At 45.9% G+C, this 26330-nt stretch overlaps 1 protein-coding gene across 4 annotated transcripts in view; it reads right to left on the bottom strand.

Moving 5' to 3' along the window:
• SECISBP2L (SECIS binding protein 2 like) overlaps nt 1-26330 on the bottom strand; it is an 877433-nt gene that overhangs the window by 117665 nt on the left and 733438 nt on the right. For all 4 annotated transcript variants that reach the window (XM_086958273.1, XM_086958272.1, XM_086958274.1 and 1 more), the window contains exon 17: nt 13638-13857. In XM_086958273.1, coding sequence (XP_086814399.1) covers nt 13638-13857 — 220 coding nt within the window. The remainder of the gene's footprint in view (nt 1-13637; nt 13858-26330) is intronic.

The following is a 26330-nucleotide window of genomic DNA, read 5'->3' as shown; positions in this document are numbered from 1 at the left end:
CGCCACCATATTCCACACAGAGTGGGTGTAACGGTCCAACAAACATGCAGTGTTTACCGACCACAGTCCCAAGCTGGCGGAAGAAAACATTTTCTTCCCAAGGTGGTCTAGCTTTCTGGATTCCCTATCCGGTGGTGAGGTAGGGAAGGTACCTTTAGAAGTGGAGGCTTGAACCACCAAGCTCTCACGGGTGGGTTGTTAAGAGAGGAAAGTGGGGTCACCCGGGGCCGGGCGCTGGTGTTGGGCAATAATCCTGTCCACAGGAGCCCCTGTGTTAGGCCTGGACCAGGTGCCCAAAATAATGTCCATGAGGGCTACATTAAATGGCAGCAGGGGCTCAGAAGAGCTCGCTGCCAGTTGAAGGACCTTTGTCAGGAGGTTAGACCTAACTGTCACCGTAAGTAGCTCGAGGTGGAGAACCTCGGCCATCCTACGCAACACCACGGAGTATGACCCTCCCTCCCTCCTCCATAGCCACGGTAGGAGGAAACAACACGCCTAGGTATGGGGAGGTATCCAGACCACTGGTATCCCCAGTTCCTCTCTCCAGTCCGGATTGCAATCTAACTGTTCTGTTTAACGGTCCCCAGACCCCTCCCAGTCTTCCTCACCATCCTCTGGCTGCCAATCTGGCTGAAAACGGCCAAGTTGGAACACAGGGACAAAAGTACCCATCGGCGCCGGTTCCAGCGTCAGTCGATGCCAGTCCGGCTCCGTGTCCACATCAGGGTGGAAACTGGGGTCGACAACGGCTGGAGGTCCAGCCGGTGTCGCCTGCGGACATGGTGCAGGTGGAATTGGCACCGGTGGAGGTGTAAAAAGGTTGCCCGGTGCCGATCTGGATCCAGGCTTGGATCCAAGGAGGCCCTGTGGTGCAGAGGCTGAAGCTGCCTGCATCGAGGGCCTTGGGGCCCCAGCTGAGTCTGTGGGGCCCGAAGTTGCGCGGGAGAGTCAGGCTGCTCAAAGATGGCATGCATCGCTTTGTAAAATTGATGTAGATGAGCAGGGATTGCTCAAGGTCAGGCCGGAGTCGCCCTGAAGGCTATGCATGCGGAGCCATGGGAGGGGCACCAACTGCACCCTTCCTCACGTCAGCCGACAGATGAGGGAAGTTGAAGAGCAACAATGCTTCTTCGATTTCTTCTTGTGCTTCCACTTGCCTGACCCGAGTGCGAAGACTTAGAAGAGGAGTGTCGATTACTCCACGATTGGTTCCCCGACCTCCCACGCGACCTCGAGCCACGCGGTGCCGACTACCGGGCCTCCAGGAGCTTTCGGGACCATTCCCACAAAGACTTCGGGGTCATGGTTCAGTCTGAGCACAACTTGGGGTCATGGTCGAGATCCAGGGCAGTAGTGGCACACGTGGTGCGGATCCATCACTGACCTCAGTCGGGTACAGGAACCACATGCCTTGAAGCCGGGCATCCCTCATGCACCAGGAGTCGGTCGAGACTCAAAAACGAAGTTGACAAAAATCGCAAAAAAGTCAGTCAAAAAGTGACTGGGGATAAAGCTCTCGCCGGATCTGCGCTTGCTGGCACGGAAAAAGAAAGAACTGACGTCAGCGCGTGAGGGCGGTGTCTAATGTAGCTACGGCGAACAATGACCAACACAAACCTTCTGACGCGCAGGGGTACTATCGATGAAAAACTTTCCGGACCCAGTCTGACGCCTGGGGGTAATTCTGGGGGTAATTCTCTGTGAAGGGAGAGAAGAAAGGACGTGCGAGCTAAACAGATCACCCGCAATTTAGGAAGATTGATGTTAAGCAATCTCTCCTCTGGAGACCAAAGACCCTTGATCTCTAGATCCTCCAGATGAGCACCCCACCCTAAGGTAGAGGCATCCGTTATCACTGTGGCCACCGGAGACGGAGGTTGAAACGGCTTCCCATGAGACAGGTTGCCTGAAACACTACACCATAACAGTTCTGCTGCAGTGTTTCTGGATATTCGGACCACCTCCTTGAGATCTCCGTTGTGTTGAAACCACTGCCTGCGGAGGCACCACAGAAGGGCCCCAAATACCAGCGTGCATGGCTGATCAACAGAATGCAGGAAGCAAACCGACTGAGCAGGCGATAGACCTTCAGGACAGGAACTTCCACTCGTTCAAACAACAGAATCATACCATGAATGTCTAGATTCCCTGAAGAGGAAGGAAGGCACGATTCACAGTAGTGTTCAGTGCTGTCCCTATGAGCAGGTTGTGCTGAGAGGGCACCAGGTGAGATTTGGGTACATTATCGAACAACAGCTGAGCCGTTATTTGCAGATGATGCAGCACCAACTCTGGAGACTTTGCCTTGAGCAGCCAGTCTTCTAAATAGGGGAATACCGGAATCCCCAACCTTCTGAGATGAGCTGCACCACTGCCATCACCTTTGTGAAGACTAGAGGTGCGGAGAACCGCAAATTGGCAGTGTTGGGATCCCACCGTAAAACGGATATATTTCCTATGTGACATTAGTATGGGAATGTGGAAATGCGCATCCTGCAAATCAATCGACACTATGCAGTCTTCCTGCTGCAGTGCCAGAAGAACCTGAGCTAGTGGCAACTTCTTTAACATTCTCCTGCTTGAGGCAAAAATTCAAGATCCTGCGATCCAGGATCGGCCTCAACTGCCTCTCCATTTTAGGGATCAGGAAATATTGTGAGTAACACCCCTGACCCCTTTCCTGCTCCAGAACTACCTCTATCTCACCTTTCTGAAGCAAGGCTAGGACCTTCTGCTGAAGAAGCAGCAGATGGTCCTCTGAACACCAGTTCTGCTGAGGAAGGTAATGAGGGAGAAACTCCTGTAAAGGAAGAACATAGCCATTTTCTTCAAGATTCAAAATCCAAAGATCTGATGTAACAGATTTCCAATGTAGAAAAAGGGCCACCCGGCCACCTACGGGAGCAACATGCTCCAAGATGGGGGATCTACAGCTGCTTCCCTGTGGAACCAGTGGAGGGGGAGAACAGGAGAGGAGGAGGAGGAGGAGGAGGACTGTTGCTGGGCAGCCCCCCGCACAGACTGCTCTTCTCTTCCCTCTGTACGACTTGTTCATGGGGTTCTGCTGCTGCTGCTGCCGAGGCCTCGAAAGGAAGCCGCCTTTCCAAATCCACGAAACATCCTGTAACCATAGCCCCTAGGCTGGGACTGAAGGCCTAAGGACGTCGCAGTAGCCCTGCTCTCTTTGAAGCATTGCAGAGCAGAATCTGCCTTTGTCCCAAAGAGCCTGGATCCAGCAAAAGGCAGATCAAGCAGTGTGGCCTGCATATTCGAAGAAAACCTTTAAAATGTCAAACAGGCATGCCTCCTGGTAGCCACCGAGGAAACCATCACCCTGGCGACTGAGTCTGCTGTATTCAGACCAGACTAAATCACTTGACGGGCTGCAGCTTGCGTACCAGCCAACACCGCAAAAAAGTGACCTCGTACATCATCAGGCAATTTAGAAGCCACCTCTTTGGCTGAGTCCATCAAAGTGTGGATATACCTTCCCAACAAGCATGTGGCGTTTGAAGATTTTAAGGCCATGCTTACCGAGGAGAACACCTTTTTAGCTGATTGCTCAAGCTTTTTGGAGTCCCTATCCCCGGGTGGTGGGCAAGGATCCTGCCAACTGTTTTGATGAACATGTTATGTTATGTTATGTTATAACAATTTATTATGCGCACAGCGACTCCAGCGAAGGAGCATCCCGGCGCAGGGACACGGAGCAACATGAACATGAAGTTTGAACCCCCAAGCTCTCTGGAGAAGGGTGGGAAGTTAGAAAAGCCGGATCCTCGGAGCAGGCTTATAGCGTCTCTCTGGCAAACCTGCCAAAAAAATTGCATTTAGAAAATGCAATGGAACCGCACCAGGCCCCGGAAAGGGTGAATAAGGATCTTGAACCGCCTGGTCTGGATCCAACTTAGGCTGTGTGGTGGGCTGTGGCTCCAAGGACACCAGGGCAGGTGAAGTCGGAGCAGGAGGCGCCTCCCTGAGTGCTGGTGAATCCCTTGTTGCCAGAGAATGGACCGGAGTTGCCTGTGGAGAGGCTGAGGGAGAAGGAGAGATGTCATCTTTACCATTATGCTGCTGAACTGGAGAAGCAGACCTCAAAGACTTGCCTTTTGAAGACCGACACCGGGACCCATGTCAACACTTCTTTTTGTGCTTCTTAGACCTTGAGTTGTGCAGGGTCGTTGACTATGACTTGGATTTATGGCCTCTCTTCTCCTTTCTTGCCCGGGCCATGAATAGCTTTGCCTCTTGCTACTTGAGTGCCTTCTGATTCATCCGCTGAAAAACCAACATCCTTTGACGTGATCCGACGACAGGCACCTAGGACAATGGTCGTGGGCGTCTGTGATGGACATATGACCCCCACAGTCCCTACAGGGTTTGAACCCTGACTTTTTGTGTAGCCATGGCACTGCAACACAGGGATAGAAACTTTAACAAAGTAAAAACCAAAGGAAATGGAGAGTACCAGAAAAAAACGTAACGCGTCGACAGCGCAGAAAAATTGAACTGACATCAGCACGCCAACAAGGTCTTCTTATGGCTCCGGTGATTTCATACAGAGTCGCGAGTGGAGCTGTGCTACTGTGACATCCTCGTCGACGTGGAAGAGCTATGAAAAAGTTAGAGGAATGCTGGAGCAGGGGTTATTCAAAAGGTGAGGAATCCACAGACAGATGTATCCATCAGAAGAAAAAATATATCTATCTATCTATATATATATATTCACTGAAAAAACCATCGGTTTCAGGGGCATTATAGTTATGGTTTAGGTGAATTTCTAAGGTTTTTTTAATGCTAATTTCTAACTATAACGTAGTAGTCGCATTTGTAGAGTGGTGCAGAAAGGGGCCTCAGCCTCCGACCACTGATCATGAATTCCGCTGCATGGGAATTACAGGAGGTACCAGGAGGGCTACTTAGTTGCTAAAGTCCCTCAGGGGTGAAATAGACTTCATCCCCCAACCAGTACTGTGTCAGGAGGCGCGTTTGCAGAGTGGTGGAAAAAGGGGAGCATGGCCTCCGAAGGCCTCTTACCAATCCCACTGTGTGGGACTTAATGGAGTTAACAGGAGGGGTAGCTGGCCCCCAAGGTCAAGCTTGGCAGCCAACTACCCCTACTATTACCTGCAGTAAGTACCACACAGCAGGACTGCTACATTCTCATAGCAGGCCACTCCACCTTTCCCCACCACTCTGCAAACACACTCCCTGGTGCGCTCTTGGATGGGGATTAAGGTCTCCTTCGCTGCTGGGGGTTCTTAGGGGCCAACTAGCCTACCTGATACCTCCGGTATGACCCAGATAGTGGGACTGCACACAGGCCACGCCCCCTTTCTCCACCAATCTGCAAGCACATCTCCTGGCGTGCTCTTGGTTGAGGGATGAAGTTCCCTTGCCTCCTGAGGGTCCCTGGGGGCCAACTAGCCCTACTGTTGTCTCTAGTAAGCCCCAAACAGCTGTACTGCAAAGACTGGTCCAAGGCCACGCCCCCTTTTTAAACCACTCTGCAAACGCACCTCCAGGCACACTGCTGCCCGGGGGATGAAGTCCACTTTAGTCCTGAGGCCCTCAGGACACAAGAGGACCTCTTCACCCCCCAGCAATGTGCCAAGAGGTGCGTTTTCAGAGTGGTGTAAAAAAGAGCTTGGCCTCAGACCACCACTCAGCAATCCCACTGTGCGGGGCTTACTGGAGGGACCTGGTGGGCTAGTTGGCCCCCAGGGACCCTCAGGATTCCAGGGGACTTAATCCCTCAACTTAGAACGCGCCATGAGGCGCATTTGCAGAGTGGTGCAGGGAGGGGGTAGATAGATAGATAGATATGTTATTGAGGAGATTATCCTTTCGAACTGTCCTCAATGTACTCTGAATGAGCCCTTTTAAAGAACATTTTAGCAGCACATTTTCTACTCGCCTCTGTTGAATAGACTTTGTAGAGGTGGAAGAAACTAGTTGTCCTCTTCGGTCTTCCTTAGTGACGGTGAAGAGATTAATCTTCGTGGTCTTAATAAGGACACAAGAGCCATAGGGTCGAAAGAACCCTTTTTGTTGGTGTTTCAGGAAGAGTAGAAGCAAAAAAGAAAAAACGAAGTTTTACTTTACCAGATGATAGATGGATGAGCAGAGCTCAGAGAGACTCCCTGCACATGACACACGGTAGAAAATCTGAAGGACTCATCCTCAGCTGCGAGTGTTCTAGAGGGTGCGGTCGCTTGATTCACTATTGTTCAACTTTGGTTTAACTAAGGACATGGATAGGTTATTGAAGTGGCTTTTCAATGTCATTATGGTCTATGATATGTATACTGCTTTATTACGGTACCGTGGGGCCCAAACTTCGATGACCGGGAATGATTCAAGCATGTGAACCTATGAAAGATCCAATGCTGGATACGTTATGCCTACAAAATAATCCACCTATAATGAGAGAACAGTGGTCCTTATTTATTGACCTATGCGGAAAGAAGTTTGCCATAGAAAATAACACTTATTTTGGATCCGCTAACCAAGAACATAAATACTTTTTGAAGGAGAATAAACTCATACCAATATCATTGATAAACTTTATAGTGAAATGGAAAATTACTGTATTTATTACAAATGTTGTACTTAGAAAATATCTAATGTATCTAAAACCCAGATAGTCTGTACTGAAGGACTGTGTCCGGGAGAAGCACGGGTTATGCAAGAAGCTCGATATTTGGCATTAAGATCAGGATGGCGCTCCAAGAGGTTGTGGGCGTTAATTGGACAGATATAGTATCTTCGGTACGGCGACAATTGGAACGGGTTGAGTGCTTGCATTTGTCAATGGTAAGGAGGTGCAATGTGCTTAAAATGTGTATACTTCCTAAGGCAATGTATTACTTTAGGACTGTTCCACTAGAGTTAACACGTCCTCAATTGTTACAGTTGCAAACCCTCCCTGACAGGTTTATTTGGGTAAAAAAAAAAACCTTGCTGCGTTTCGAAGTATATGACACTACATTTAGAACGGGGGGGGGGAGGGGATGGGCAGTAGCGAACTTTTCATTTTATTATTTAGCCTGCCTCCTGAAAAACATGCAGTATCTGGTGATAGGAGCGGAAGTACAACAGGCGGAAGCGCCTAATATATATCAAATGTTGATGGGGACTCAGGTCAGTGAGGCCTTAAGTTTTTTTAACCTAGTTATTTTAATAGAACGCGGTTTAAAATTTTCAGTACAGCATATAAAGCCTGGAAGATAATACGCAAATTGATATCGCTAGGTCGTATAAATCATTATACACCCTTAAATGCCATAGAATTATTCCCTGCTGTATTTTGGGATGCAAAGATGGCTAGATGGCGTGAGAAGGGAATACAACATTTAGGAGATTTGTATAATGGTGGGACAATGGCCTCTTTTACCGAGCTGGCTGAACATTATAATTTAGCTAAACATGACTTCTTTACAAATCAGTGACTACTTAACTCAACATTGTAGACATTTAGTAGTAGCATCCTATGAGTTAATAGAGGCTGGTAAAAAAAGAGCTAGGATTGGGACATTATATGGTATTTTGACGGAGACCTTATGTGATGATATAGAGAGACATGATGCGAGGTGGAGTGAAAGATTTGGGTCCACAGGAACATATGGGCAACAATCAATTGATACTGCAGCTAAAGTCATGTTGACAGCTAACTTGCGCACTCAACATCATAAAACTTTGTTCAACTTATATCACACCCCAGTTAAAATTAAGAAGTGGGCGGACCCCCATGATGGGAAATGTTTTAGATGTCAGATGGACAATGCTGATATTGTACACATTTTTTTTGATTGTATAGGATTAAATCAGTTTCGAGAAGATATATCGCAGTTTTTTACTTCTATTACAGGGGTTAATGTGTCTATCTCTAGAGAGGTGATGCTAATAGGTGTGGGTGAAGGCACGCAATTTGTTCAGACATGTTATCCATTTAGATATCTTACGAGTATGGCAGCTGCAGTTGCTCGACTGTGTATTGCTACTGTGTGGCTTCAGCCTGAAGAACCATAGTTTGAAATGTGGCGTGCAAAGTTTTACAATGTATTTAACTTGGAATATAGGCTGTACAGTATTAAATCGATGAGGAAAAAATAATTGGGGGCCTATGTTGCAACATATGGACACATCGCTGTGAATAACATCAAACCTATATATTTATGTAATAATTGTCTTCTTTTTTGTTGTATAAATTATGTATGCATCAATGATTTAATTATTGGTTTGGAAGTATAAACATGCAAAGAACTGAACAATAAAGAATCTTAAAAAAAAAAAATATCTGTGTTAATAAAAAAAGGCTGTACAAATCACAAACCTAAACCCTTAAAATAAATAAATACATTGTACTTCTGATTCTTAGACTCTGCATACTGAGGAACTGCTGTCCAGTGCCTTGTGCATGTGCCCGACCCCTAAAACTTGTAGTAATTTGACCTCAATGTACCGCGCCATCATATAGTTATTATTTAAAACTATCAGGCGTTGATTTTAAATTTTGACCCTAGGATAATATCTATTAAATTCAATTTTTTGTCCTAGGAGCCAATTTTATTTTCACTTTTCCATCACTATTTTTTCTCACTAGCACTGCACTCCATCAGCGCTACCTGTGAAACACTGTGGTCTAGAAGAATATCTTCAAAATCCATCTCCGCATCATTACCAGGTGCGTTGGGTGAGATCTGGATTTATGATATATACCCCACATGACGATATTCCACCAGATGGGTGGGCTGATGGGAATTTTTTTCAGCCCAGTGTTATCACATTTGTGATCTGATGGTCTCACGGTTCTAGGTCTGACACGACACACAAACAGTTTTGTGGACCAGGCAACTCCTTTCTGTTTTTCTAGTAATTGGCAAGCCCCCCATATGCTTCTTTAACTTTCTTATAAGGCCATAGTAAATGGTGTAGAAAATAAACCTATAACACAGAAAGTTGAAAAACATCACAGGGAGTCTGAACACTTTTTGTGACCTGGCCGCTGGAGCGTAAAACCTGCAGTCCAGCCAATTAAAATAACCCTTTTTGACAGGCAAGAAACTCCCTTTCAAATAGTAGTAAGTCACCCCTAAGTATATCTTGAAGCCCACAAGATAGGATGCATGGAAACTAAAATTGGGACATGTTTAACATTAACCTGACCTAAACACTGTTTTCATTGTGGCAGGCCTAGCTGTCCTATGTAGAAAATTAAAGTACAAAATAAAATACTCAAATTGTATATCGGAAATGGAATCGGCTAGACAAAGAATTAAACCACTATTTTTGATAGTTATTAAAATTCAAATCCATGTTGGATTTTTAATAAATATTAAGGGAAAGTAATGTTTAGAAAGTTACCCTTTACCTTCCTGAACAACCAAAAGGCTTATTAAGTAGCATACTCCTCTGCCTGCTCAAGCCTGGTAATAGGTGTGAAAAATGTCTTATAGACAATACTATATTCCCTAGGAATGGAAAACGGCATCTCCAGCTGATGTGATCAACGGACAAGAGCAGGAGTCCAGTATGAGAAGGACAATTCTTGATGAAAAGGTTACTTGCCTGTGTTAACAGTCTTTATGGTGGATACTCTATCGAACCACACCTTTCTCACCTTTAGAATATTCCCATGCACAGAATTGGAGGAGGAGAAATCTTTAACAATGTTCCTGCATCATGGTAAGTGGCACAGTTTGCTCCACGGTAACTCCATACTGCCTCTAAGTGACCGAGCAGAACTGTATGAAGACAACACGCCTGTGCACTGATGTTTGTAACTTTCTCCCCACACAGTTTCTATCAGCTAACAGTAGACGACTCAAAAACAATAGTGTCCATAAGTGTGCTGTGCAAACAAAAGACTTGCTCTTAACTAAATTAGAACTACAAATATTGAACATCACATGGAAAGAGGAACCCTCTTTGTAGCATCAAGGCACAGCATTAATGTGGGTGTCTTGGAGTGGTGTTACTACGAATGTACAGCTTATCAGGTAGAAGAAGAGGTGGGTAGGGGATAAAGACTAAGATTTCACTGGTGCACTTGATGAGTGTTGGCACATGCTTCCTCAGGAGTTAGATACTAATAGAAAAAACGGAACAATGCCATAATGAGCACTAAATTCAGAGTTCCTGGTGAGTCTGTGACGGTTGTACAAAGATAGGGTGTCATCTTTTGCATGATCTTTCAGGCTGAGTAGCAGGTTTTGCAACCACACTTCAACATACTTTAACGCCAATCATACACTGCAGGGTGTGTTATAGCTTCCTTCTCAGATGTTAGCATATATTTGGGTAGTACTAGGGCATGAGATAAGAATGTTGCAGACAACCTATTATTTTGCTTTGTAAGGTCCAAATTGCTAATGAAATGGCAGCAAGTTGGAAAAGCAGTTCCACAGCATATGTTGAAAATCTGCTGAGGGAACCTAGCAGCAGGGGCATAAAGGAATAGTTTCAGGGAAATTTCTGGAGAGTCTACAAAGGGTTAGGTAGGCTCAATGCAGAATGCTAAATTGATTGTATCTGAAATTCATGTTGCAGGAGGTTAAGCAAGCATATGCCATTGCCCTGTCCTGTTGGGAAGCACACTCCGAAGCTAAGTCTTGCATAACCACTGTAGAGCTATCTGCGTGTGTTCGCCTAAAGTCTTCCTAACCAACTTTGTAAGCCTTCAGAAACTAGCAATTACTAATAAAGTTTGGATAAGGGTATGTGTTTCATGGACTTCAGTAATGCTGTAACATTATTTCTAAAGAGATTTAATCATGTCAAGATTTGGCACATGTGAATAACAAGTTGCTCCATAACCATGTCATGGGTGCGAAGCTGGCCGTTCTAAAACAGGTTGCCCAGTGTTGGGAAGCCCACTGTGCTCCAAGGCCTCAAGCCGCCATAGGAAAGATGACCTTAGTGTTTAGGTAAATGAGTAGGGGGACAGTAGAAGTAATAGGTGTCTCATGCCTCTAGATTAGCACACCCCTCAGAAAGCAGTTCAGGGCTACCCGCAACAGTTCGAGATGACCTAGCCTATGTTTGGTTCTCAGTAGAAAGTGCATGAGCAGGCATTCGAGCTGTAAGGGGCGCTATACAGAGCTGGTGTCTTCTACGGAGAGTCCCGAGGACTGGCGGCATATCCACTGTAACATTGGATACCACATAATAGTATTTGAAGTTAGGAGGCCCGCAGTCCACCCTGATCAACTGGGAGTCGCTACTTAGTCGAAGGTCCCTAATCGGCATATGCATATCCAGGTCCCGAAAAACAATTCTTCAGGAGCTATCACAAATGTTAGCAAAGTAGTGCAACAGACGGAGATGCATCACAAACTTGAACAAAGGTGTTCAGAGTGGAAGATTGCCATTCCAGGGAGGTGCCCTACCAGCTGAGTGCCCATCACCCATCCCTGCAGCAGGACATTTCATATGAATCAAAAACAGGCAACATTTAGACCAATTAACATGGAGCGCTGTGGTCTTGCCAAATTAATGGAGGCATGGGTTATGTCTCTATGAGCTGTGTTAATATTCGAAACATAGATTAGCATATCATTTACTTTAAGTGAAAGGACATGGATTCTGTCTGATAAAGGAATACACCAGTGGTTTCAGTCATGGCACTTCCTGATGGTCGTGGGGTTCCATGGCCAGAGCAAAAAGTAAACAGCAGGACAGGAAATTATTCAAGTGTTTATGACTATCAATGAGGATCCTATGATGAATAAGTATGATTACCTCTAATCAAAAGGATCTCTGTCTTATCTAGATTTAGTTTTAGGAAATTGTGTGTTAACATAAACAGCGCAAAGGTACATTCTAAGGTGACCAATGTATCAAATCGGAGAAGGAGCAGAGTGAGTTCTGCATATTATAGTGCCTTTAAAATTAAAAGCCATGATCAGTTAGCCCAGTGGCTGCATTAAAGGCTAAATAGGACATGCAAGGATAAAGATCATTGAAGCACTACACAGTTAACAGACATTTCATTTAGATTTGCAAAGTGGAAAAACAATAGTTAGGGAAGGAGAGTTACATTTCAGGGCAGACCACTCTGGGAACCTAATCCAAGAGCATCCTTCTTCTCGGATATTACCATCAGTGGAAACAGACAAGCAAGGATGGGGTGCACTCTTAAAAAGTCTCATTCTAGAGTATAAGTAGTTGGTTCTCAACAGAACACACAGCAGTGAGTGGCTCCTTAGCACAACCACTCACCTACATTTCTGAAAAACACTACCTAAAATCCAATTTGGTGCACACTCTCTCCACATATACTAATCACATCGAATAATTACTGCACAACATGCAACACACACACACACACACACACACACACACACACACACTCACACACACACACACTAACCAACCCACAATACACCAACTAATGCAATATCCAATTAGGAGCAGTCTGAAAACCCTTGTAGCCTGGTCAGTGAATCAGCAGGATCATTAACCTTGTCAACTATTTCACATTGTCAGCTTACAGTTTCTCCCACAGCACTCATTCTGGAATACAAATTGAGCACATTTTATGAATCTGAAGAATTCAAAGGCATTCATTCAGGTTTCCACAAAGGTTCATCCCCTCAGACTCAGTCAGTGGGTTCACATGAGCGATTACAATTAGAATCCTCTATTTCAGACTAAAAAGGGGGGTTTAGTACCATTTGTAGGATACAGATGATACAATTTCCAACAAAAAGATAGCAGAAGAAGAACTTGCCTTGGCCACCAGTGGTTTAGAGTAGTCATAGGAGTTAAAAAAGCAGCAACAGACCTACCGCACCAGATGAGGTAGTGACAAATTAGAGTCTAACCACTGTTTAGCCAAACCTGGGCAATATTGGTGGATCATAACAGTAACCTAATCTAACTCATTAGCTAAGCATCTTCAGTCTAGATGTGGAGTGGCAGATAAAAGGGTGGCACCAGTGCGGTTTGTCCCCTTTAAACATCTGGTATAGAGCCAGGGTTTATCACAAAACATTTAAGAAATCCTATTCTGATGGATGTAAGTGAACTGGCCATTAATGTAGCTCAGAGCACTGCCCAACCTCAAACATGCTCATTAGAATCATACTGAGCCTGGCACGAATGCTGTATACCCTGCACAGGACTCAAGACTCACTTCTCTCAGAATGACACATTAACGGAATGAACAAGTGCTAACTACTTCACATTTAAACAATCACAAATTGAGCAGCAAAAGAATTTGTGACAAAGAAAAAGGCAAACTGACTTGAATGGCATGTATTAGCCAACTTAAAAAATGGAGCTATATGTGGTTTAAAATAAACGAGACAAACTACACAGAGAATCTTGTGAAAAATGATAGACCAAAAAGAGGGTTCTGGATGAGCAAACTGTTGCAGTATAAACGTGCAGATGGAGGGTTCTAAAATATCATATTAGTGTCAGAAAAGAAAAATGAAGTTTGAAACTGGAGGAAAGAATAATAAATGTTCCATGCAAGATGAAAAGTGATACTGCGTTCTCTGCCCTAAAACACAAAGGTCAAGTATTGTGCTCAGGAAAAGTAGTGCGTGAGTAAATTACAGAATGCGGGCAAACTAAAAAAAAGAATAGTTTGCCAACAATTACATTGAGTACACAAAATTACTTACCATATTCTTTTTCATTTACTTCAGAGATGGGCTCAGAAATAACACTGCAGAAAGAAATGGCACTTGCCGCAGAGGGATTGCGAGAATGACCCATATGATGGGGAACCTTTTTTATGTTCTTGAGGGCTTCTTCAGCTTGTTCCTGTTCCATTGATGCAACCATATCTTTATATGCCTTTCTGGCCTCTTCCGTAAGCGATACCAATTTATTGAATAAACTCTAAACAGTAAAACAGGTTTGCATTAACAATAGCCGACTAAATAATTTTTTTTAAATGCCACTTGTCATGAATAACATATCCAATATATACACCCAAGACATTTCAATCACCAAGTCATTTCTGGTAGGAAATAAAAGAAGAAAAAAAAGAGACTCAGTAACTTCAACTCGCTTCAGGAATGCTCGCCACACTGGATGAAAGCCATGCAATTTATGAATCTATTGAACAGAGCAGGGCACCATGACCAATTTCAGACCCAAAAGGAATATACAGCCAAGGAGGACTCTGCCCTCTCAATAACATGATGTTGTGGTAGCTGGCAGCTACACCTACATTCTAAATACTTTTAAAAACAAGAGTGCACAAATATCAATCAACACCCTGGCCATCATAGTGACATTGCAACTCGGAGCAAAGCATTACTTATGGAAAGACCTATAATTGTCCCCCTAAAAAACTAAGGTGGTCTTTAAATTTTGCCAGATGCCCTTCCGCCATATTTAGACTACAAGTCATGCTACACTCTAAATGACCAGCTAAGGCATGTTTTTCAAGCTCAAATCAAATGTTGTTTAAATTAAATTGGCTAAATACATATTTTTATCACCCTTGCAGCTGTAGATTCCCACAAGCTGCTTTACTTATAAGGACCTGTTCATTTCTGGCATGATGTTCCCTGTGCATATACATCCTCAGAGCAGAATGCCAAGCAACATCAAAATGGCAAGGATGAATTAGAGATGAAGTACCTCACCTGGGTTATGAAGTGCTGTACACCAGCACAACTAGAGAGTAGGGTAAACTATGCTGCAATTACAGAAAAAATGCCTGGTCACTAGTGCCCTAAGTGTGCGTGAACATCTCTAGCTTATAGTATGGCAGAACTATCACTGGTATCTATAAAGAAACACATGACAGAATACCAGCTTTACCTATGACACAAGCCTTTGAACTTGGAGTAGATGATGCAGGTTAAATTGCAAAAGCCTATTTGCAATTGTATTAGATCAACAGAACTTCAGACACTAAGTTTATGAGGTTAGACTTCAACCGGGGTTTACCATTCGGTCGGGAAGAATTATTCCATGGGTTTAAATAACAAGCATTTACAATGCAATGGTCTCGGCACTGTTAAAGTTAGAGCCATTGGCATTGCTCATGACATTATTTTTATTTATGTTTTTGTTTTGAAAACATAAATAAATGACATTGTCATTTACAATGCCAATAGCTTAATAGCTCACAAATGCGAGACCTATTGCATTTGCACCCACACAGAGCCACTCACACAAAGCCACCCACACACACATATAGAGCCGCCCACAGAGAGCCATTCACATAGAGCCACCCACACACACCCACACAGAGCCACCTACACAGATAGAGCCACCCACGCGCACACAGACAGACAGAGCCACCCACGCGCACACAGACAGAGCCACCCACGCGCACACAGACAGAGCCACCCACGCGCACACAGACAGAGCCACCCACGCGCACACAGACAGAGCCACCCACGCGCACACAGACAGAGCCACCCACGCGCACACAGACAGAGCCACCCACGCGCACACAGACAGAGCCACCCACGCGCACACAGACAGAGCCACCCACGCGCACACAGACAGAGCCACACACACACACACACAGACAGTCAGAGCCACACACATGTCTGCCCAAGTTATGTGATCAGTTGTTACTATTACTGCATCCAGATATCAGTGTACTTGTTTATGATTGAATATCAGTATCATCATGAGAAACTAAACACAGTTTTGAGTTGGAAATGGAAAGTAGCATCAAAAGAGATAGAAGCTGAAATTATTGGCAAACAGGTCACCTTGTTGTAAATGGGTGCCACTGGTCACACTGCAAAGCGTGGGGTTGGGGTGGGGCTGAGGGGTGGCGGGGGCCTTCTTCATCGGCACCAGCGCCAGAGGTCCTTTGGCCACAGTTTATAATTCCACATTGAAATGGTGTCGTTTTAAAATACGATTTGTCAATTAAGTTTTACTTTGCGGTGCATTAACCCAGCTTTGTATCCCTCGGAGGTCGATAAAATAAACATATTTAATAACTGCACCAATTTACTGAGCACCCAGAGATGGCAGTGTTCGCTCTATGTGCTATAAAATATTAGAGATTAAGAAAGACGACATTGTTAGGTTAAAAATCAATTGTATTAAAATAAAAAAGTAGATTCAAAGGCTCCGGATGTCAAGTTTTAAGTTCAAATGTCTAACTCTTCAATAGATAGATGAGCGCCTCCACCCCATTGTGATTTTTCATAGAGAACTCATGGGAAAGATTACGTCCCGTAAATTCATCTATTTCTTCGAATAACAATTGTTTAATACAGCTTTAAGTCGCGGGAACTCGCATGTCCTTCGAGTGGGAATGAAATGAAAGGGGAAGTCGCTCGCTGGTCTAAAGCAATGTCTGCAGAGCGTTTTGTAGGTGCGGTATAGGGTCGGAGTCTCCTATCCAAATTCACTCAGCCTTTCATCCACTGCACCACTGGTGAAATTAGTAACATGTAGATGAGGAATCTTACTAAAGCTTCAGATACAATTCATATTAAAACTAGTGCTTTTACCGAGAGAGCCGGCTCAGTAAATGAACACACGTGTGCTGTGAGCAGACCTTGAATGCCCACCGATGTCCGCTAACCTTTAAAAGTTGTGTTAACCCACTTGTTGTTCGAATCAATCCACAAGCCTCACCCCCGCTCCCCAGAGAAGGTCTGTCTGTGATCAACGACAGCATTACTGTGACACCCCCTCTCACCTGTGGCGGAGGCTGGGGGTCCTGGAGAGCCGCAATGCCCCGGTGAGTGGGTGCTATCGAGGTCCGCCCCGTGGTCAGCTCCGCAGCGCAGACCCCAGACTCTGCTCGGGCAGCGCTCAAAGAGAAGAGGACGTCGCAGCACATACGCCATCTTCCTTTTTAGATGGAGAAGTCCTGTTCTTACCCAAATTGTCGATGCTGTTTACAAGCGCCGTGCATGCCAATGGGCAAATATATCAGACGCCCCTTCATTGAAAACGTGGATGTAATGTAACAGGGTGCTCATGTAAAGCGCTCTGATACCTTCGGGTCGTATTTGCGCTATATAAAACAGCCCCCAAAAAAAAACCACATGCCTGTCTGCTGCCGCAGGGGAGGTTGAGGGGGAGTTGCGGGGCTGCGGGGGAGAGCGGGACCAGGACGTGGGGGTTCTGGGTGAACTCGGGTAGCGCTCAAAGAGGACGTCGCAGCACATACGCCATCTTCCTTTTTAGGTCTCGGTAATATCCGGTCTGCCGAAGGCAGACCGGATGTCCGAGAATTAATGTTTCTTAGAGTGGCTGCTTTAGCCCGCCTCTCTTTTTGTCTCTCCTCCATTGGCTGGCTTCCATTGGAGGTGAGAGCCGTCCCTCCAAAGAAGCTCCGTCTTTTTCGGATTTGGGGGCGTAGATTTTGCTGTTCTTTAGACAGTGACGTAGTCCGTCACTCAGGACAGCAAAACACACCCCCAGTCCGAAAAATTTCGGAAGCTTTGAGGCAGCCATTTCTGCCCGACCGCCGCCACCTCCCCAAACAGCCGGTGAGTGCCGTTTTACTTGATTTCTCTGCTGTTTTCTCGAGCTTTCCCCATTTGATCTAAGTAGTTTCCTGTCTGTAGTTACCGGCAAAACTAACTGAAAACGGAAATATGCGAGCCGAAACATTACAACATACAATTTTATTCAGATTGCTCCATGAAAGCACAAATCGTTGCCGCGTTATGCAGGCCCGAGAATAGGCGAGCGTTAATGTAATCTATACCCTTGCTATGCTGTGATTCCCCTGGGCTTGTAGAAAATGCTTCCACAGACTGAAATGCGATGGTAAATTTTGACTTCAAAGAAAACAGCCTGTCGCTTCACAAAATAAATCCTCGGTAGGAGCCTTGGGGCGGCGGACACATGAACAGCGGGAGAGCAGATTAACACACTAAAACTCTAACCCTGTTTACAACACCGATTTTTAACACTAGTTCGTCTCATTTCTATTGGCCTCTTTTAACTGTCCTTGCGCCCCTAGAGAATACGGCTTTCGGCGCGGAATGTGTTTTTCATGCCTTTAGCACAACCGATGAAAAACTAGAGCTTTTGTTAAGTTGCGCGTTGTGTTACGTAAAAAATTAGTCGAGCCTCCCGAGGGCCACGGGCCCTGTTTTCGAAAGCTAATGGCCTTCCTACATCGAGTCTTGGTCCAGCTGGTGTTTCACATTGACTCTGCACTGCATAAATGAAAGAGTCAATAGTCAGCTGACTCGCAAGCGCCACAGACATTAGCAAGCCTCAGGACAGTGCAGCACACTAGTGGCAGCCAGGATGCTGTGATTATTTCAAATATAGTAGACTTCAGTGATGTACAGCTAGGAGGCAGGGACTCGAACAAAGAGGTAACGTCATACCCTTCTGGACGGTACGGAACATATATCGCGCTTATTAAAACTATATGCACCACTGACAGAGCCCCGGAGCACCTACATCCTGCACCATAAATAAGTTTGACTGTAAAACAAAGTCTGAGATTCATGGTGTGTGAGGGCAACGCTCGCGGGTCACGCGCCTTCAGGAGCAGTTGCTTTCTGGACGGTGAGCTTTGCAATGTGCTCGCCCACAAGCCTTCAAACCCCTGACTTAAGCAGAACAGTATGTCCCGAAACAACACTAACTTAATGATTCACGATTCAATTCTTTGCCATCACGGTACCCTTTAATTTCAGGATAATTACCAGCCGGCCCCGTCTAGCGTCCCATAAAGGGCCCTGCTGCAAGGTTTTGCAGGCACTTCTCTAAGGGAACAGCCATGCAGGTGCTGCAGTGGGCAGGAGTGGGCAGAGAATATTGTATTAACGGCTCATGGGAGGGTTCAGACTTTTTTTTTATTTCGGATTTATAGGCGGCCTCAGTCCGGGGCGTATGCAAGTTATCAGCCTGCTGCCAACTTGGTGGCTCTGACATGGTGGTCCAAGCCCACTTCCTATTAATCAGGCGCCCATACACTCCAAGGTAACTGCGGAGCCTTTGGTGGAAGCATCAGCAGAGAGGCCAAAGATTGCATGTACATCTGACTGACCTTTACAGTCTTTTCGATGTGATCCCACCTTCTAATGCACATGCAAGTATATAAACCTGCGCGTGGTGGTTTGCTATATATGAATTTTTAAGTGCATTTTTTCTAAACCATGGCAGTTCTTATTTAAAGTGTGCTGTGCTCAAACAGCAGTTTAAACCTCTGTTCATACAGAGTTATTCTCTCATGTTACACTTTGACGTGTCTTTTAGACATCCCATAACCCTTTATAGGAGGAATAAATAAACAATATTTAATACATTTCTGAAGGGGCCTTGTGAAGTGTTCTATAATACTTAATGCAACATTGGCGCACCAACACATTCAAGAAGAGGATTGTGGGATCTCCACACAGCAACTTAGTACAGGTCGGACATGTGTTTTGAACCCCTGCAAAGCCCAAAATCCTGGAGGTGTCTAAGATGGCCCTTTGGGTCACAGACTGCATTCTCCGAAAGGAACCAGACTCTGGCAGCAGGTGAGTGCAGATGTAAACAAAAAATGGTATAATGCGGAAACTGATTATTATATCCTTGTTTTTCCAATGAATACCTAAATTAGTCAATGGAGATATATAGACAATTTACACTAATGTATTTTAAATTTTTTATCTGAGCCTACAATAGTTCACTTCTGGAGTACGTTCCTGGGGTGTATAAATGATGGAAGACACATTAAACATACATCAATAAAACAAATAAACAAACATATAAGTCCCCTCATGTGTGTGCATTCCACAGACTATCCTCTATATGGGCTATGTAAAAAGTCAAGAATACTGCCATATCTGTTTAAAAACAACTGGAACACCGAAGAAAGAAAATCTCTAGTTGGAACACTCGTTGTTTGTTATTTGATATGTGTTTTATGTATGTGCAACTCAGTGAGAATATTGTCCTTTTTAGGTCTCGGACCTAAAGGCTGCGCTTTCGCAGTCTGGGGTCGGAGAATTAATGTTGTTTAGTAGCGCTTTGCCATTTTTTTTTTGTAGGTGTCTCTATGTGTAGGTGGCTCTGTCTGTGTGAGGGTGGCTCTGTGTAGGGTGTAGCTATTGGCATTGTAAATGACAATGCCTTATATTTAACGATTAAGCTATTGGCAATGTAAATGACAATGCCATTTATTGATGATTTAAAAAAAAAAAAAAAGAAATGTCATGAGCAATGCCAATAGCTCTACCTTTAATGATGCGGAGACCATTGCATTGTAAATGCTTGTTAGATGGAGAAGTTCGGTTCTTACCAAAATTGTCGATGCTGTTTACAAGCGCCGTGCATGCCAATGGGCAAATATATCAGACGCCCCTTCATTGAAAACGTGGATGTAATGCAACAGGGTGCTCATGTAAAGCACTCTGATAACCTTCGGGTCGTATTTGCGCTATATAAAAAAGCCCCAAAAAAGAAAACAAAAGACACAGACAGTGGGAGGGGGGACGGACAGCGGGAGGGGGGCAGGATACAACCACGCGGGACCGGGACGAGGTTAGCAATGACGAAAAACATCCGTGTAAAAAAAAAAAAAGTAAACGCCCACAATGGCCCGCCTCTGAATGACTAAACAAAGGGGGCGGGGCTTAAAAAAGACAGAAACGCCCACAAATCTGCTCCAAGAATGATTGACATCATTCTCTTCCAATGGCTAGTCTCCATTTATGGAGCTAGCCAATGGAAGAGAGAGGCGGGTTAAAGCCCCACTGTTGAAGTCATAAAATCTTCGGCTCTGCCCACTGCTTCGCAGTGCGACGGTAGCCTCGCCCTAAAAATCAGATTGCCTGAAATACTCAAAGTGAATGTAAGCAACACACCATTTTATCATATTACTTCGTAGAGCCTTTTTGTGATTTGTGATTTGTGGGGGTATTTATAAAGCGCAGCGGTCGCTCCGGAAGGAGCATCATGGCGCTGAATTTCCAGGTAGGGGATAGAAACACTTCGTAGTGGCTGTGGGAATTAGATGGCTGCCTTGGTGTAGTCATCCGGAAGGTTAAAAATCCAAATTTTTTAGCAGTTTTCTGAAGGGTTTTTCTTGAGTTTGGTGTCTAAGATTTTTGGCCATGAGGTTCCAAGCTTTTGTGGCCAAGAAGCTTAGGGTTTTTCCACCTTTTGTCTTCATGTTGAACCTGACTGGTAGGATGAGGTTGTCATGGGAGGAGCGGAGGGATCTACTCGGGTTGTAGTGGGGGAAGCGCCTGGGAAGGTATTTAGGGCCGGATTTATTGAAAGCCTGGAAGGCGACGATCAGCATTTTAAAAAATATTCTCTTGTGAAGTGGGAGCCAGTGCAGGGATCTTAGAGCTGCGGATATTGATGATTTTCTGGGCAGCTTTAGAACCAGTCGGGCTGCGGAGTGAAGTACACTTTGGAGCTTATTGAGTGTAGCCTTTTTAGCTCCGGCAAGGAGACCATTACAGTAGTCCAAGCGTGAGATTATTAGGACCACTGTTACAGAAGGTACAGAAAAAAACAAGAAAAGTGCAGAAAGTAGCAGAAAGAAGCAAAATAGGTATAGAAAGAGGCAAGAGGGGTGCAGAAAGAGGCAATAGAAGTGCACAAAGAAGCAACCGAGGTGCAGAAGGAGGCAAGAGAACTGCATAAACAGGCAAGAAAGTTGTACAAACGCGCAAACAAGGTGCAGAAAGATAGAACAGGGGAGCAGACAGCGGCAAGAGGTGCAGAAAGAGGCAAGAGGGGTGCATAAATATGCAAGAGGGGTGCAGAAATTTGCAAGAGGGGTGCAGAAAGAAGCAAGAGGAGTACAGAAAGAGGCAACATATGTGCAGAAAGAGGCAACAGAGGTAAAGAAATAGGCAAGAGAATGGCAGAAAGAGGGAACAGGGGTGCAGAAAGAGGCAAGAGGGGTGCAGAAAGAGGCCAGAGGGGTGCAGAAAGAGGCAAGAGGGGTGCAGAAAGAAGCAGAAGAGGTGCAGAAAGAGGGAACAGGGGTGCAGAAAGGCACGACAGGTGCACAAAGAAGCAACAGATGTGCAGACAGAGGCAAGAGAAGTGATGAAACAGACAAGAGTTGCAGAAAAAACAAGAACGGTGCTGAAAAAATGAACAGAAGTGCAGAAAAAGGCAAGACAGGTGCAGAAAGAGGCAAGACAGGTGCAGAAAGAAGCAACAAATGTGCAGAAAGAGGCATGAGCAGTACGGAAAGAGGGAAGAGAGGTGCAGAAACAGTCAGGGGAGGTGCAGAAAGAGAAGAGGGGTGCAGAAAGAGGCAAGAGAGGTACAGAAAGAAGAGGGTGCAGAAAGAGGCAGGAGGGGTGCAGAAAGAGGCAAGTGGGGTGCAGAATGAGGCAAGAAGGGTGCAGAAGGAGGCATGGGAGTGCAGAAAGAAGCAAAAGAGGTACAGAAACAGGCAACAGAAGTACGGAAAGAAGCAGCAGAGGTGCAGAAAGAGGCAATAGAAGTGCAGAAACAAACAACAGAGGTGCAGAAAAAGGCAAGAGGGTTGCAGAAAGAGACAACAGAGGTGCAGAAAGAACTAACAGAGGTGCAGAAAGACAACAGAGGTACAGAAAGAAGCAAGAGGGGTGTAGAAAGCAGAAAGAGGTAACAGGTGCAGAAAGAGGCAAGAGAGGTGCAGAAAGAGGCAAGAGAAGTACAGAAACAGGCAAGACAAGTACAGAAACAGGCAAGAGAAGTACAGAAACAGGCAAGAGGGGTGCAGAAAGAGAGAGGTACAGAAAGAGGCAATAGAAGCACAGAAATAGGCACGGGAGATGCAGAAACAGTGAAGAGGTGCAGAAAGAGCGAACAGGGGTGCAGAAAGAGCGAACAGGGGTGCAGAAAGAGAGAATGGGTGCAGAAAGAGGGACGACAGGTGCAAAAAGAAGCAACAGACAGTAGCAAGAGAAGTGATGAAACAGACAAGAGCATTCCACAGACTATCAAAAACAAGAAAGGCACAGAAAAAAGGAAGGGAAATGCAGAAATAGACATGCGAGATGCATAAAGAGGAAAGACAGGTGCAGAAAGTGGCAAGAGAGTTGCAGAAAGAAGCAACAGATGTGCAGAAAGATGGAAGAGGGTTGCAGAAAGAGGGAAGAGGGGTGCAGAAAGGAGCAAGAGGGGTGCAGAAAGGAGCAAGAGGGGTACAGAACGACAGAAGAGGGTGCAGAAAGAGGCAAGAAGGGTGCAGAAAATGGCAAGAAGGGTACAGAAAGAAGCAAGAGAGGTACAGAAAGACAAGAGGGGTGCAGAAAGAGGCAAGAGGGGTGCAGAAAAAGGCAAGATGGATGTAGAAAGAGAAAGGAGGGGTGCAGAAAGAGGCAAGGGCTGCAGAAAGAAGCAAAAGAGGTACAGAAAGAAGCAAGAGAAGTGCAGAAAGAAGCAAAATAGGTGCAGAAAGAGGCAATAGAAGTGCAGAAAGAAGCAACAGAGGCGCAGAAAGAGGCAAGAGGGGCGCAGAAAGAGGCAAGAGGGCGCAGAAAGAGGCAAGAGGGGTGCAGAAAGAGGCAAGAGGGGTGCATAAAGAGACAACAGAGGTGTAGAAAGAGACAACAGAGGTGCAGAATCAGGCAAGAGAGGTGCAGAAACAGGCACGAGAGGTGCAGAAACAGGCAAAGAGGTGCAGAAACAGGCAAGAGAGGTGCAGAAACAGGCAAGAGAGGTGCAGAAACAGGCAAGAGAGGTGCAGAAACAGGCAAGAGAGGTGCAGAAAGAGGAAACAGGGGTGCAGAAAGAGGTAAGAGAGGTGCCGAAAGAGGGAAGACAGGTGCAGAAAGATGTCAGAGGGGTGCAGAAAGAAGCAACAGAGGTACAGACAGAAGACAAATGATTAAACAGACAAGAGAGTTGCAGAAAAAAAAAAAGAAAGGGCTTTCAAGCACTATACTCCCTAGAGGAAGGTGAGGCAGTGGGTATTACAGGAGATGTACCCAGGGACCAAAACGTGGAGCCTGAGCTTGAACCAATTGAGGATGTGAATTTTTCCCTATTGGAAGTCAAGAATGTAATCACATCACTCCAAATTGGCAAAGCCCCTTGGCTCGATGGACTTCCTGGAGATTTCTATAAATCCGATCTCAATATTTGGGGCCCCCTGCTTTATTTTTTTTAATGCTATTATCCGTGATGGCCCCATACCGGGTACGTGGAGGGATGCTAATATTATCCCCATACATAAAAAAGGGGATAAAGGGAACCCAGCAAATTATAGGCCTATTCGCCTCAAAGACGTGTCCCAAAATTGTTTTTGTAAACTAATTTGAACTCTTATCCAAGATTGGGCAGAGGAGAACATTATTATCTTGCATCTGCAGGCGGGGTTTTGTATCGCCACGAGCACCATAGACCAAGTATTACATTTTTTATTGCTTATATGGAAAGAGGTCACACTCAAGAAAGGTCATCTATACGTAGTATTTGTTGACCTGAAAACCGCGTTTGATTCCATTGATCATACTCGGCTATGGACTTCCCTGAGGGACATGGGACTTCCCCCATGCCCTACTCTACCTTTTAAACTGGTTACACCAGGATAACTACGCCAGAGTCAGATGGAATCAAGACGGGAGGCAGATCAGAAATATTTCAGTAGGGAAAGGAGTACGCCAGGTGTGCGTGTTGGCATCAACCAGGTTCACTTTATACATGAATGAGCTCATAAAAGAGCTATATGACTGTGGTGGAGACCCCCAAAGCTGGGTGATAAGCAAACACCTGTGCTTTTGTTTGCTTACGACACGCTACTTATATCCAAGACCCCAAAGGGCATTCAAAATGTCCTAATTACATTTTCAAAAGTGTGTAACTCTAGGGGCCTGAAAATCAACTGCCTCAAAACTAAGTACATGGTCTTTGACCCTTATAAATCTGCTAAGGGTAAAGTGATGCTGGAAGGACAACCCTTAGAGCAGGTGAAAACCTTCAGTTACTTAGGTGTCAGAATTAGCAAGAACCTAGCATGGTCCCCACAAATATTGAAGAGTGTTTTGAATTTACATCAAGTAGATGGCGCAATCGTTAAAAGAGCCAAATGTTCAGCCTTTCGCCCAGCTTCCCCTGCATTAGAAATTCATGGGGTTAAGGGCGTGGGTGCAGCACTCTACGGGGCAGAACTTTGGGGTTTAGAAGACACTAAACAATTAGAAGTTGCAGAAAATAAATTCAAAAGAATACTCCCCTATTACCACTAGGCACTGACCTTGGGTTAAAATAAATCTCCCATTGTGGGGTACTAAAGGTGCTTGTGTTCTGTGAAAGATTATGGACCAGCAAAATCCAAATACCTGTTAAAGATGCTGTTGGAGGGGGGCGTGGCTTGATACCGAGGAGTATGGACGCGCTGTAAAGCGGCTCCTCAGCCCGTAAAGCCGAACCGACCTTCCAAGCTCCGATAGTGCTGCTGCCTGGCCCGGGGTCGACAGGGCATGTGTCACTGCCCATCCGGGAGCTCCCGGCTGATCCCAGGTGCCCGCTAACGCAGTGAAACCACTGCGCTTGAATCCCGGCGCCTGAGGCACGTCGGCCCAAGATGGCCGCCGCAGATCGCCGACTAGCCGAGTGAAGCTCCGGGGCTGCCACAGTCTGCATTGGACCCCTGGCGCCTGCACACAATACGGTCGAGTCTTGAGGGGGCGATTCCCCATCACTGAAGCCCATCTACGCGCCAGTGGCCCCCACCGATGGGGAGGGGGACGGCACGTTCGGATCTCCCCCACCCGCCCGACGCCAACATCTAGGCGAGTCCCCGGCTCGGGCCTACCAGCGGTGGACCTTCACCGGGCACAGATTCACTCACCGTTTTCTGCCCCAAACCGACACACCTGGGACTGGATCCACAACTGTTGACCTGCCTCTTGCCCAGGCTTGGAAGGCCTCAACCGGGACAGGTCAGTGCACATGAGGGGCCTACACGGACGCCGCAATTTAATTCCCGGGGCCTATCAAGACACTCCATACCAGACGCTGCTCCCCCTCCCCAATTCATTAACACTACTGCCGGAGCGCACTGCAGGGGACGACTGGTAGGGGCTGAGATTAAACTGTGTGATGCTTGATCCTCTTGGAGGCCCTCCAAAGTGCCCAGTGAGACGCTTGCCGATTGCCTACATCCGACCGACCGACTTTGCAGAGGGAGATTCCTCCTGATCCCCGGCTCCTCACCAACAACCAGCTCTATGGGGCCACCTCCTCCTGGGCCTTGGAAATCGCGACCTCCTTCTCGAGCTGGGGTTGTGAGAACGCGAGGTGTGCTTCTCTGTCTCCCCTGGGATTGCTGGTGAGAGGCTCCTTCTCCCCCCCTCCAATCCTTCTCCAACGAGTGCTCCTCAAGATCATACGCCTCTACAACCCCCTGCGAGGGTCAATTTTGCGATGGCCTCCAATAGAGGCTACCGGCCTTCAAATCAAAGGCA

The sequence above is a fragment of the Lissotriton vulgaris genome, chromosome 2_1 (assembly GCF_964263255.1).
Source record: "Lissotriton vulgaris chromosome 2_1, aLisVul1.2, whole genome shotgun sequence".
NCBI lineage: Eukaryota > Metazoa > Chordata > Amphibia > Caudata > Salamandridae > Lissotriton > Lissotriton vulgaris.
The sequence above is the reverse complement of the archived record's forward strand: the minus strand, read 5'-3'. Positions and strand labels throughout refer to the sequence as shown.